This window comes from Ichthyophthirius multifiliis, assembly GCF_000220395.1.
Source record: "Ichthyophthirius multifiliis unplaced genomic scaffold scaff_1120509250577, whole genome shotgun sequence".
Classification (NCBI taxonomy): domain Eukaryota; phylum Ciliophora; class Oligohymenophorea; order Hymenostomatida; genus Ichthyophthirius; species Ichthyophthirius multifiliis.
The window spans coordinates 1-13,975 of record NW_004086622.1 but is presented as its reverse complement, the minus strand read 5'-3'; the positions used below and the strand labels follow the sequence as shown (position 1 = coordinate 13,975).

Genomic DNA, 13,975 nt, shown 5'->3' with positions numbered 1-13,975 from the left:
CCTTCCAAAATTAAATAAACATAATTAGCTTTATCTCCTTCTTAATAAATAATTTAATTTTTTTAAAATTCTTATTTTTGCAAAATTCGAAAAATCGCGTCTAATTTACTATTAGTTAGACCATTAAAAATAGTGCAACTCCTTAAAAAATCTAGGTTTTTTTCTTATTAAACCTAATGAAATTAAGCTAAAATTTTATCGTAACTTTATTTACTTAAAACTGCTAATAAGGTATCTTCTTTACAAATTATACTCGCGGTTCTTCTAGCATTATTTATAAGGGCAATTTCTCCAAAAGAATCGCCTACTAATAATTCTCGAACAATATCGAATTGGGGAAACATTAACTTTATTATTTCTTTAGTATTTTCTTAAGGAGGAGATACTTCTTCTTGTATAATATTATTTGTCATTATAAGGTTTTTTTTATCTTGCTTTTTTTCTTGAGGGGATATCATTAAACTAATTCGATGAATTATTGAATTTTTTTATTAATTTTATAGCATAATACTACTCCCAGAAGATTTAGCTTAATTTACCAATTATAAAAATTACTTCAAATCTGATTTTTTTACAAGAGGGCAGGAAGGAGGGTTAGAAGATATACATTCGTCTGAACTACTTGAAGAAGATTATAGATTCAAATCTTTTTAAAAAGAAATGTTTTTGGAATAATTTAATTATTTTGCTTGTTCATATTTTTAGAAATGCTTATTTGGGATTTATACTAATACCGAGCCTTTTAAAATTATATAATATGTATAACCTAAATCACCTATAAATATATTTGTTTGTTTTATATTTAAAAAAATATATTAGTATATTTCTTTTTACCATATTCGAAAATTTTCTAGTATTTTTAAAATTAAATGATCTATATTTCTGATAATAATAAATTATACTATTTTTAAGGGAGGTTTTGGTAGGCTTCATAAAAAAATTTCAAATTTCCGAAGGCATTTTATAATATTTGCATTTCTTTTTTTGATTTAAATTTTTATTTTAGTAATTATATTACTATCTATATTTTTTTTTTTTATAATAAAGATTTTAAGATATATTTTTTAAAAAATAATAATAATATATACTAAACAGTCAAAATTTGATTTAATATCTATTTGTCTATTCAATAATTCTTCATAATGTTTATGTATTGGAATTTCTGAAATAGATTTTACGTGTGGTTATTAAGTAGATTATATGTTATTAGTACTATTTGTATTATTCGTATTTGTCGTTTCTTTAGAAAACTAGCTTTTTTAGGTAAAATCGTTTATCATTTTTTGTTTATATTCTTTTATATAAAAATTAGTTTTTTTGTGTTTCTTATTTTTAATCTGCTCTATTTATAAAAAATTATAACAAGTATATAATTTTTATATTTATAATTTGAATAGAATAAAAATTTTATTATTAAAAAATATATAATAACCACTTTATTAATTTCAATTTAAATATTAATATTATTTTAAGATTTAAGTTTAAAATTTTATTTATTAAGTCTTTTAATTATTAATAAAAATTATAATTTTTTATATTTTAAAGACTTATTTTAAAAGAATATTAGATATTTTTTATAAAACAAAAATATTATTTTGTTCTATATATTCTGATTCTCTATTATTTAACAGAACAAATTATTTAATTTAAATGTTATTTTATTTTAAGATTAAATTAATTTAAGAAAACAATTAGTTATTAATTCTATATATTATTGAAAAAAACATATTAATATATAAGTATTTATTTTTAATTTTACGATTCGATTATAAAAGCTAGTAATAGTTTATAAATTAATTTAATTTTTATGTTTTTTTTGTGTTAAGAACTCATATTTTATATGTATTAGATAGAATATATATTTGACTTTTAAAAATTAATATTTATTTATTAGATCCATAAATAAAATTAATGTATAAAAATACGATATAATTAATTTAATAAAAGTTATATATTAATTCTCATTTAAACATAAATATAAAAAAATAAACTTACTATATATAATAAAATAAAATATATAGTTATTCAAAAAACCGCTTTCTTTACATTATTTCTAAGTTTTATAAGTTTATCTTTCATTACATTATAATTTTTTTTAAATAATTAACTATCTTTAGCTATCTCATTATAATCTATGTGTTTATCAATTTAATCGATTTCTTCTGGATGTAATAATTTTCCTTTGCTTTTTGCAATTTAAATATTTACTTATTCTTTTTTATTTTATAAAATTTTATATAAATAATAAAATAAAAAAAAGTTTACTGTTAATTTCTTTTTCAATATTATGTAGCATTTTCTCAAACCCTAATTCTTTTTTTTCTTCTGGGCTATTTATTTCATTAAAATTGCTATTTAATTTATTTTTAATAAATTTAAAATCTTCTTTTTTCTAAGGAAAATCATTTTTTTCTTTATAAATTTATTAGCTTTCATTTTTTTTCGGAGGAAATAATTATTTAGTTTAAATATGTTTTTAAACTTATGAATAATTTATTTAATATGTACATATATCAGGGTGTGCATATGTAATATTATTATTTTTAACAAGAATTTTCGCATTATTGGTATTTTTTTTCATTTTTTATTTAGATATATTTATTTCTTATTTATTGATTTTATATTATTTTGTGTTTTATTTAAATTGGCTTTCTTTTTCATTTTTTATATTTTTATTAATAGGTAAATTTATTTAATATTTTGTAATTTAATCTTTTTTTGTATTTTTTTATTAACTTTTAGTTTATTTCAAATAATTTTGATTGCTTTCAATAATTTCTTATAGTGAAATTCGAGATTTTAAATTTGAATATAAAAAAGTGGGACTTTCATTATTCTTAAATTTATTTATTTTATTCGGAAAATTCGAAAAATTATCAATATATTATAGACTATCATTTTTTAATTTATCCATTTAAAATAAATTAGTATTTCTGTTTGTTAGAATACTGTGTGAATTTCTTACTGATTTGTTGTCTAGTTTTAGCATTCCTCCTTTTTCGAAAAAATAATTACCGTTTTTCTCTAATAATTTACAGCGAGGAGATGATTAAACACAAGAATTTATTTTTAAACTTAATATATTTTTTGGAATATATAATTCGGAACTTAATTATTTTTTATTAGATAATTATTTTTGTAGTTTTTAATCAGAAAAAGCGTATTTTTTAATATTTTTGATTTTTTTTTAAATACAAGTTAACCTAATTATGTTCTTTCAATTTCAAATGGCTGAAACTTTTAGTCTTATCTATTTATAGGATTTTTTTATTAATTTTAAGTAACTTTTTCTGTATTTATATGTCCTATAAATGGCTAATAATCAAATCCATTTTATAAAAATTTAATTAATTTCTATTTAAAAAAACTATTTTTAATATTTTAATCCATATTTATAAAAGTATTTGTAAATATATATAAAAAATATGTATATCTTTCTTTATTTTTATATATAAATATTTTTTATTTTATTTGTCTAATATTTTTTTATTATTAAAAAAAAAAAATATTATAATATTATAATATATTATAATACAATAAAATATATTTTTTATATAATAATATATTTAAGTTTATCTAAAAATGATCATATTTAAAGAAATAATTTAAAAATAAAAACAACATATAAATAATAAATAAAAAAAAAAAATTTAAGAAATTAAAAAAAAAAAAAATTTAATAACGAAAAATTATTTAAATAAAATAAAATAAAAATTCAACAATTAAACTTTCTTTTTAAAAATCCTAGCCATTAATCTTATGATAAATTTTTAGCCTCTTCATAGAGTTCGGAAATAAGTAAAGAATTTCCATAATGATAATCCGACAATTATTTTTTCAAAGAACTTGCCAAATCATAAAATTTTCCTTTTAAATCTAAATCAGCTTAAAATTAGATTTATGGAGGAGGCTAAATATTATTACTGTAAAAGTTATTAAATTTCTATTCTTCCTTAGTACAAATTATGCTAATATCCTTTAAAATTGCAGATTATTCAAGCGCAATTTCCTTTTCTTTCAGTACATTTGTTACAGTTTTCAAATATAAATAAAGCTTATGTGAAGAAACTTAGTTTTGGGAATTTATTGATGTATTTTCTAAATTTCTTATAACTTTTTTTATTGTATTTTAGTTTTAACTAACTAGAACTTCCTTTAAACCTTTTATAGTGTTTTTAAGAATTTATTTGGTTTAAGGAAGAGTTTATAAGGCAAGAGTTTCTTCAAAGTTTTTGATGATTTTTTATATTTTTTCATCCAATTTATTTATTAGAGAAAAAGATTAATCTAGTCCATAAAATGTGTCATTTATTGTAGATTTATTAACTGAAACTTCAAATTATTAATTACATTTTTAGACATGATCGAAATATAAATGTTATTTAAAATATTAGTCACATCCAGTACAATATAAAAGTTGATTTTCATTTGATTCTAAATCATTATTTTATATATTATGACTTTATTTAACGTTTGTATTTTATTAAATAGTAGATGTAAATACATTTTATTATATATTTGATGTATTAATATTTTATTACGCATTTGATATATTTATATTAGAAGCATTAATATTAAAAAATGGATTATCGTTATGGTCTTTTTTATGCATTTTCATAAGAAAGTCAATTTTTTTTTGTTCATCTTACTATTATTAACTTTGACTAAAAACAGAATTTTGTGTATTATTTTTATTAAATGTATTTATAGAATTTAAATTATTATTTTATTATAATTATTGTTATAAATTATGCTAAATTGTTTATCTTTATATATTATTATTATTATTAATATTATTATTATTATTATTATTATTATTATTATTAGTATTATTATTTTAACTAATTTAATTATTTATAATATCTTTTTATTAAGTATTTTATTCTTTTTTATTGCTATTTTCTTATTTTATTTATTATTTTGAATTATTTTTAATTTCTTTATCAAATTTTATAAGAAATTCTTCAACTAAATTCATCATTATATTAATTTCTTACTCTTTTTTTGTATTTCCTTTAAAAAAAGATGTATTTACTGGACTATTGCTTTAATTAGTTTTTGAATATGAAACTAAAGATATATCATTTTAGCTCAAATCTTAAAATTTATTAATAATATTAGCATATTCTTAAGAAAGCAGTTCAGTGTCTTTCTTGACTTATTATTTTAGCTTATCTTTATTTTGGGAATTCTAGACTTATTTTTAATAATTATTTAACAATTTATATACTTAATCTTACATTACACTTATTTCAGCATGCATATAATTTACTCTTTATTATTAAAAATCTTAATTTGTTAAATCATCATCATCACTATTAAATATGTTATTATTGTTATTTGACTATTATGATATTATATTTTAATTATTTTAGTTTTGTCCAAAAGTTAAACGCTTATTCCTTTATTCTTGCTTTTAGTTACTTTTGGATATTTAATCTATATTTAAGTTATCAAATTTATGAAATTTATTGCTATTTTGGCTATTTGTACTTTGTTAAACATCACTTTGATTTATTGATAATCCGCTTTATAAGAAAGGATTTTTTTTAGGAACATATGATTATTAGGAAAATCCAATATTGCCACTTTATAATGCTGATTCATCTTCTTCGAGTATTTATTAGAAATTATTACTATTATAATTGTTACTTTAGAAATTATTGCTTTAAATATTATTACTTTAGAATTATCTATTTGGCACTATTTTTTATGATAATGTTTTTTTTTTATTTTATTTTTATAAAAAATTACTAATATTATTGGAATTATTATAGTGCTTTATAATACTGTCAATGTCTCTTTTGTCTTAAATAGTATTTCTTTAAAATTATTCTTAGTTTGGATTAAATGAAAATATTTATTAACTTCTTCGACCGTCTGTACTACTTGTTTGACTTTCATATGAATTTTATATAAATATTTGTTTGTTCATTTTATATGTTATAATATAGAATACGTTTTTTTATTTTATATATATAAATGTTTTTTTGTATTTTTTGTTTTTAATAAATATAATATTATTTGAAAAAAAAAAATAAGGAAATAAAATAAAAAAAAAATATAAAATAAATAATATATAATATATAATATATTAAAATAATTAATAAATATACATATAAATTTATTTAAATTAAATATATAAAATTTTATATTATTTTAATCTATTTTTTTTTTTCAATTAATTTTTGCCATTTTTTAAAAAAATGAAAAATAATTAAGATATTAATATTCAAGAAATAATTGCATTAGCTTTACAAACACAGCCTTCATAAATATAAATAGTAGTAAAAAACCCTGAAAGTTAACTTCTTTCATCAGTGGTAAAAAAAGAAATTTAATATAAGTAAATATATATATATATATATTAACATAATGTTTACTATTTATTTTTTTAATTTTGATATTATTGCATTATATATTAATTTTTTTATTTTTTTGATAAAAATTAATATTTATTCATTTATAAATTAAGACTTATTATCCTATAGAAGTGAATTTATCGGATACATAATAATATATATTTTATAAGAGATTTAATGAATTTGAAGCACTTTATAAAGTGGTAAATAAATAAAACAGAAACATACACAAAATAAACATTTATATATATATAAATAATATAGCTTCATATGAAATACAATAATTTTAAATTTCCTGAACTTCCATCTAAAGTATAAGTTTTTCATAAAAGTTAAACTAGAATGAAAGCCTTTTAAGATGTATTAAATTCAATTTTAAAATACGCCGAAATGTACCCTGAAAAAAGGAATGAGTTTATAAAATCATTATTTGTATTTTTAGTTTAAAATTGTAAAAATTAAATATATTTTACAAAAAAATAAAAAAATATTAGTACTTAAGAAGGGAAAATAAAGAATCTAAAGATTAAGTTAATTATAGGCTGAAGAATCTTAATAATTAATGGTATCTTAAGAAGACATAAATTCTATTTTTAATAATAAAATAAAAGATGAGGATAATATTTCAATAAATAGTGAATAAAATATTCAAACTTCTTCTAGTTGTATGCTAACTACTAAAGTAGAAACAATTAAATAAACTTTTTAAAGTAAATAAAATTCTATAAGTTGTTCCAATATTGATTTCGATTAGAAAAGCATAAAATATAGTGAGTAATAAGAATTAACATCTTCTTAGTAAATAAATGTGCATAAGAATAGTAATTTTTCTTAATAGATTTAAGAACTATAATCTGATGAGGAAAATGAAGAAAAAATTAGTAATTTTGATTAAAAAATGCAGATTAAATTTTATCATAAGAATGAGTTTGTGGATTATTATGTTAAATTTAAAGGACATGACATGCTGCTTTTTTAAAAAATACATGTATTATTTTTAATATATATTTAATGTATTAATATTTTTTAGGATAGTAATTTTAGCAAATTAATATGTATTCATTAAATTTAAATTGAATAAAGTTAAATAAATTAAAATATAATAAATATGTACCATGAATATGATTATAAACCGATAGAAATAAAAAATAAAAATAATAATTAAACTAAAAAAAGAATATAGGAATTATAAGAAATTAGTAAAAAAACTAGATTTGATACTTCTAATTCTTTTACTTCAATAGGAAAAATTGTTATTTATAGTAAATATATAAATAAACAAAAATATAATTGTTTGTATATTTATAAAAAACAAAGTTCATAAATGTTCAGAATTAAATGTAGAATTAAATGAACCAGTTATACTAAGAATTAAAACAAACCATTTTACATTTAATTCATCTATACACATGCATACATAAAATGGGGTTGCTTTTAAATAAGAGTTTTCAATGTATTTATTATATAAAAAATATTTATTAAAAAATAAAATAAAGAATTATAAAAAAATAAAAATATATTTATTATAAATAATAAATAGTAATAAAAAAAAAAATATATATATATATATATATATATATATATATATATTTTTTTTTTAATTTTTATTTTCATTTTTATTTTTATTTATATTATTTTATTTTTTTATTTAGACCTATAAGCAATCCTTTCGAAATTATATATTTTGAATTTATAAATATAATAAATGATGGATGGCTTAGATAAAAATTGAAAGAAACTATTGTTGGAAGGTCTAAATTTTAATATGCTGACATAATAAGTAAGAATTGTGGTTACGAAATAAAAGTATTTTTTTTTTATTTTTATTTTTTTTAATAAATTTTAGAATCTTGAATTAGAAATCGAAGAAGAATAAATATATTTATGTAATTAATAAGTTTAATAAGAGCCAAAGAAAAATAAATTTGTAAAATTAAATATAAGAAATGATTCTAATAAACTAGCTATCTTTGCCAAAAATCCACATAATTATGAAGAAGGAGATTAAAAATTAGATTCTTTGGAAGATTTTTTATTAGGTATTTAACGATTTAAACGAATAATAGGTTACATAGAAATGTTTTTACAAAATTTAGAAACTATATATAATTTCAAATACCCTTTTTTAAGTTAAATTATTTATTTTTTAATTTTTATATATATAATTCTTTGTGACGTAAAAAATGCTTTTACTCATATTACATTGTTTATTGCTGTGAGTTGCTTGTACTTCCAAGAGAATATAAATAGAAAAGTAAATGAATTTATAAAGAATTATTTTTTGGTAAAAAAAAATGAGTTTTTTTACGAATCTACATTTTAAACGGATGATGAGAAAACTTTTGAATCCTTTCGAAATAGTTTTAATAAAATAAATATTTAAAATATGCAAATATATGATAATGATGAAAAAAGTGAATCTATAATTTAAAAATATTATTCGCTTAAAAAAAAAGTGTATTAAATTAATTCTTATATTATACTGATATCCAATTTTTGTGAAAAAATGAAAAATCTTATTATTTGGAAAGATCCAATAAGATCCAAATATTTGATTTTTAGTCTTTTTATGTTCTGTTTTATTATTCATTCTTTGCCTTTTAGAGTTTTTTTATGTCTTTTAGGTATTATTTTATAAGTTTTATAATAGATATATATAAAAATATATATTTATATATATATATATATATATATATTTTTTAATATATATATATATTATTTTAATGTTTAATTTATTCTTTTATTTTATATATATTAGTTGTTGTTATTTATTTTGATGGAAAAAAAGCTTTAAAAGAAAAAGCTGAATTTAATGAATAAATAGGACTTAGATTTTGTGAATATACATTAAAAAAAAATTTCTAAGTTGATACAATAGATTTGGAACAAAAATGGCCTAAAAACGAAAAGGTATGGAAATAAATAGCCGATGATTTTTACTAAAATTTATAAATTATCTTGAGCGAAAATGCTTTTAAAAAATATGAAAATCCAATAGCTTTATGCAAAGAGATTGCGAAATGCAAATCTAAACTGGTTTTACAAGCCGGAGATAAGATTTCTAAAAATAATTAATTGTTTGAAGAATGTAGAAAAAAAATATATCCTAAAAGATCTTTTGTTGAAAATGTTTACTATTATTCATATAATTTTCTTTATAATATACCAAGTGATTTTTATAGATTAAAGCATCCAAATGTATTTGAAAAAATATAAAAAGATTAATGATTTTATAAAAAAAAATTATATTAAATATAAAAATATTATTTTAATAAAATAAATTAATTATATATTTATAGTGATGTTCAATATTATAATTATTTATTTATTAAAATTTTGATTTATATATATGTCTATTATTTTCTTTTTTATTTATATGTTTGTATATATTATATATATATTTATATATTTATATATTTATATATTTATATATTTATATATGTTTTCTTTATTTATTTTTTCTTTTTATAATAAAGACTATTATTATTTTTTAAATTTTTTTTTATTCACTGACTTAAATCATTTATCTTCATTATTATTAAATTATTAAATGATTTTTATATTTATTTGATTTACATTAATTACTTAATATTATATTTTTATTTAATTATCTTTATATCTTTTTTTTATAACTTTTAATATAAACTATTATATTATCATTTCATATTTCAAATTTTTACTTTAAATAATTTCTTAAATGAACTTTTTAAAAAATTAGTTTTTATTTATTTTAACATATTAGAATTGAATTACTTTTTTTTATTACATAGAAATATTATTATTCTATAAAATATTTAATTTATATTTATATGAAAAGTTAATTGAATAATTTATATTATTTTATAAAATATTTTTATGATTTAATTAAATATTTATCTTTAGTGTTCTATAATTAAATTTTTTATATATACTTCTTTTTATTAATTTTTTTATTTTAAAATTATTAATTAATTAAATATATTATCATTTAATTTTTTAAGTTTATTATTTTTAATTTTTTTTCTATTATGTTTAAAAATTATTATTTTGGTCTTATTTCATCTGATTTTTATATTATTTAACTAAGCTCATCAATTTTCTTATTATAAATTTTAATTTTCTTATGATAAATACATTTATTTATTTTTTTCTTAGTTTTATATTATTTTATTTAATCTTTTTAATCACCTTTTTTAATTTTTCTTTTAATTTTATTTATTTAAAATAAAAACATAATTTTTTTTTTAAATTACTTTTTTTTAATTATTAAAAATTGTCTTTATTTTATATTTTTTAAGAAAAGTACTTACTTTTAGAATAAATATTTATATTAAAATAAAAATAAGAACATTTTTTACGAATTATATATATTAAATAAACTTAAGATGATTATAATATATATTATTTATGAAAAATATAAGAATTTTTTTTTGCTACTTTAAATTAATTTAAATTTCTTTAAAATTTTAGTTTATTTATTTATCCATTTAATTTTTTTTAGATTAATAATTATATTTTAATATCTAATAATAATTTCTTCCAAATTAATATTTTTATTTTATAATCAAAAAATAAAAATTATATTAGATTTTAAACAATTATACCATAATTAAAAATAATCTAATCTATAGGATAAAATTTATATCTAAATCCTTAAAGAATTTATTATATGTTTAATTAACTTTGAATTTATCAAAAAGGGTTATTATTATATATAGTTTTAAGTTTGAAAGCCATTTAATCATGAATTAAATTTCTAAGGAAGATTTTTTTTTTTTTAATAAAACTTGAATTATAAACTTAAAATTTAATACTTAATAAATATTTATATTATATGAATTTTATTTTATTTTTTAAAAAAAGATAAAATTATTTAATTCAAATCTTAATTAAATTTGTATTTTTAATAAAGTATTTTCTTTTTTCCTTTCTTTAATTTTATTTTTACATTTTAATTGTAAATTTATATATTATACTTTAAAAATATTGTTATTAAGTATAAATCCTTTAATTTAATTTATATTAATTTTTTTAAATTATGAAGTTAAAAAAATTTATTTTTATAAACTTAATTAATATATTTTTTAAAAGAAATTATTTTTATACTTATTTTTTTTGGTTGTTAATAATTTAAAATTTATTTTTAAATTAAGATTAATTTTAAAAAATATAATTTTAATAAAATATTTATTTTTTTAATTTAATGCTAAATTATTTTAAAGTGTATTTTAACTTTATTAAATATTTTTTTTTAAAAAAGCTCTTTTTTAAAAAATATATATTTATTTATATTTAAATAGAAAAATTCTTATATATTAAATAAATATTATTTTTTATAAAAAAAAAATATATATATAAAAATAAGAAATAAATTAATTAGATAAAATGTCATCAAATACAAATATAGATAAATAATTAGAACAATTAAAAAAATGTGAGCGTTTAAAGGAATAAGAAGTAAAAGAGTTATGTAATAAAGTCAAATAAATATTAAATGAAGAACCTAATTTAGTATATGTAGAAGCACCAATTTCAGTATTTATTTATTTTTTAAAAAATATTAATATATTAATTAATTATTGAAAATAAAAACATGATATTAAATAGCGAAATATTTTTATTATATTTTATTTCATTTTTTAAAAATAACCTAATAAATAAATAAAAGATATGTGGAGATATACATGGTTAATTTTGGGATCTTTTAGAACTATTTAAAATCGGCGGAGAAGTCCCTTAAACGAATTATTTATTTTTAGGAGATTATGTAGACCGTGGATATAATTCAGTAGAAACATTCCTTTTATTACTCGCATTAAAAGTTAGATATCCAGAAAGAATAATTTTAATAAGAGGAAATCATGAATCCAGATTAATTACGTAAAATTACGGTTTTTACGATGAATGTTTAAGAAAATATGGCTCTATTAATGTTTGGAGGTCATGTACTGAAGCTTTTGACTACCTACCTTTAGCAGCAGTTATTGACAATAAATATTTCTGTGTACATGGTGGATTATCCCCAGGAATTAGGGTTTTAGAGGATATTTAAAATGTTGAAAGAAGAATTGAGATTCCGCATGATGGAATTATGAGTGATATGATGTGGTCAGATCCAGATGGTATATTTTATTTTATTATTTAGCAATTTTGTAATATATATATTTATATTAAATAAAATATAGATGTTTAGGGATGGGCATAAAGTTAGAGAGGAGCAGGATATTTATTTGGATAAAGTATTGTTAATGATTTTTGTAAAAAAAATAATATTGAAATTATATTTAGAGCACATTAATTGGTTATGGACGGGTATAAAGCCATTTTTAATGATAAATTAGTTACTATTTGGTCAGCTCCTAATTATTGTTATAGGTATTTCATTTAATTTTTTTTTTACATATGATTTTATATATATACATATGTATTTTAGAATGGGTAATGTGGCTGCTATTTTAGAATTAGATGAAAATTTGTAAAAATAATATAAAGTTTTTGAAGCAGCACCTTAAGATGTAAAAGAATTTAATTCAGTTAAAAGAGATATTCCTGATTATTTTTTGTGAAATATAAAAATGATTTCTTTTATTATTAATATTTTTATATTTATAAATTAATCTTTTTTAAATTGAAAATATAGTTTTTATATAATTAATATAAATTATATTTAAAAGAAATATGAACAAAAAATATTCATTATAAAAATAATAAATAAATATTATTATTATGGAAAAAAAATAAAAATTAAATTATAATTTTGTAAGTTTAGAAATAAATTTATTATATATAATATAAAATTTTTAATTTATAAAGAAAGAAATAACATTAAAAAAATATCTATGTAATCTATATAATTTATAATAATTACAAAGAGAAGCTTTAGAAAGACAAAAAATAAAAAATTATAATATTTTCATAATAAAAAACTAATAGAATTTCAAATAAATGAAACATATCAAATTCAAATTGTATATATTTTTATATAATTTTTAGGTTCTTTTTATTTTTAATTAAATTATTAAAATTATTTTCTTCACAGTTTTTCAAATTTATTATTAACTTTAATTATTAAAAATATAAAAATTTCTATATATTTACAAATTAATACAGTAATAGATAAAAATTTTTATAATTAGTATGATTTTATTAATAAAAATAAAAGAGAAATATTATATTTATTTAATAAATATACTATTATCTCATTTATATATTAAATTTATAATATATATATTAATATATTAAATAATTTATGTTATATTTATAATATATTTTATATTATTAATATAATTTAATTTTATTTATTTAAGATATTATTATAATTTTTGTTATTAATTAGAGTTTTAAAAAAAATATTAATTTAATCAAAAAAGTTAAGTTTATCAGTTTCTAAATCCGTTTTAATATATATACGTTAATTATTATTTTAAACATAAGGTTAAATAGTGTTTATTTTTAGTTTAATTTAATTTTTAAAGGCAATAATTATCCTCACAAAAATAATAAAATATTTTCGTTTATTTTTATCATAAAAAACTAATTTTTTAAATAAAAATTTTAATAATTTTATTTTTAATCTTTTTAAAAATAAAATTAAATAAAAATTTATTCTTTAAAAAAAGTATTTAAATAAAATT

The 13,975-nt window shown here is 15.8% G+C and overlaps 1 protein-coding gene across 1 annotated transcript, besides 26 other annotated features; it reads left to right on the top strand. All coding sequences in view use genetic code 6, as the record gives it.

Annotated features, from left to right (window-relative positions):
• Positions 1 to 3,072: 3,072 nt before the first annotated feature.
• Positions 3,073 to 3,132: a microsatellite.
• Positions 3,133 to 3,502: 370 nt separating this feature from the next.
• Positions 3,503 to 3,545: a microsatellite.
• A 1,223-nt stretch (positions 3,546 to 4,768) lies between these two features.
• Positions 4,769 to 4,837: a microsatellite.
• Positions 4,838 to 5,623: 786 nt separating this feature from the next.
• Positions 5,624 to 5,693: a microsatellite.
• Positions 5,694 to 5,934: 241 nt separating this feature from the next.
• Positions 5,935 to 5,992: a microsatellite.
• Positions 5,993 to 6,028: 36 nt separating this feature from the next.
• Positions 6,029 to 6,073: a microsatellite.
• Positions 6,061 to 6,095: a microsatellite.
• Positions 6,065 to 6,144: a microsatellite.
• Positions 6,145 to 7,826: 1,682 nt separating this feature from the next.
• Positions 7,827 to 7,899: a microsatellite.
• Positions 7,827 to 7,924: a microsatellite.
• Positions 7,917 to 7,952: a microsatellite.
• Positions 7,950 to 8,006: a microsatellite.
• Positions 7,966 to 8,013: a microsatellite.
• A 988-nt stretch (positions 8,014 to 9,001) lies between these two features.
• Positions 9,002 to 9,078: a microsatellite.
• Positions 9,013 to 9,078: a microsatellite.
• Positions 9,024 to 9,087: a microsatellite.
• Positions 9,088 to 9,570: 483 nt separating this feature from the next.
• Positions 9,571 to 9,655: a microsatellite.
• A 76-nt stretch (positions 9,656 to 9,731) lies between these two features.
• Positions 9,732 to 9,803: a microsatellite.
• Positions 9,746 to 9,803: a microsatellite.
• Positions 9,761 to 9,820: a microsatellite.
• A 359-nt stretch (positions 9,821 to 10,179) lies between these two features.
• Positions 10,180 to 10,236: a microsatellite.
• Positions 10,237 to 11,496: 1,260 nt separating this feature from the next.
• Positions 11,497 to 11,528: a microsatellite.
• Positions 11,529 to 11,726: 198 nt separating this feature from the next.
• IMG5_082530 (protein phosphatase, putative) lies at positions 11,727 to 12,907 on the top strand (the record flags this gene model as incomplete). Its single annotated transcript, XM_004036390.1, has 4 exons — positions 11,727 to 11,876; positions 12,010 to 12,463; positions 12,527 to 12,716; positions 12,775 to 12,907. 4 exons carry the CDS (start codon positions 11,727 to 11,729, stop codon positions 12,905 to 12,907), a joined length of 927 nt encoding a protein of 308 aa, XP_004036438.1.
• A 638-nt stretch (positions 12,908 to 13,545) lies between these two features.
• Positions 13,546 to 13,610: a microsatellite.
• Positions 13,546 to 13,636: a microsatellite.
• Positions 13,556 to 13,612: a microsatellite.
• Positions 13,601 to 13,644: a microsatellite.
• Positions 13,645 to 13,975: the final 331 nt, after the last annotated feature.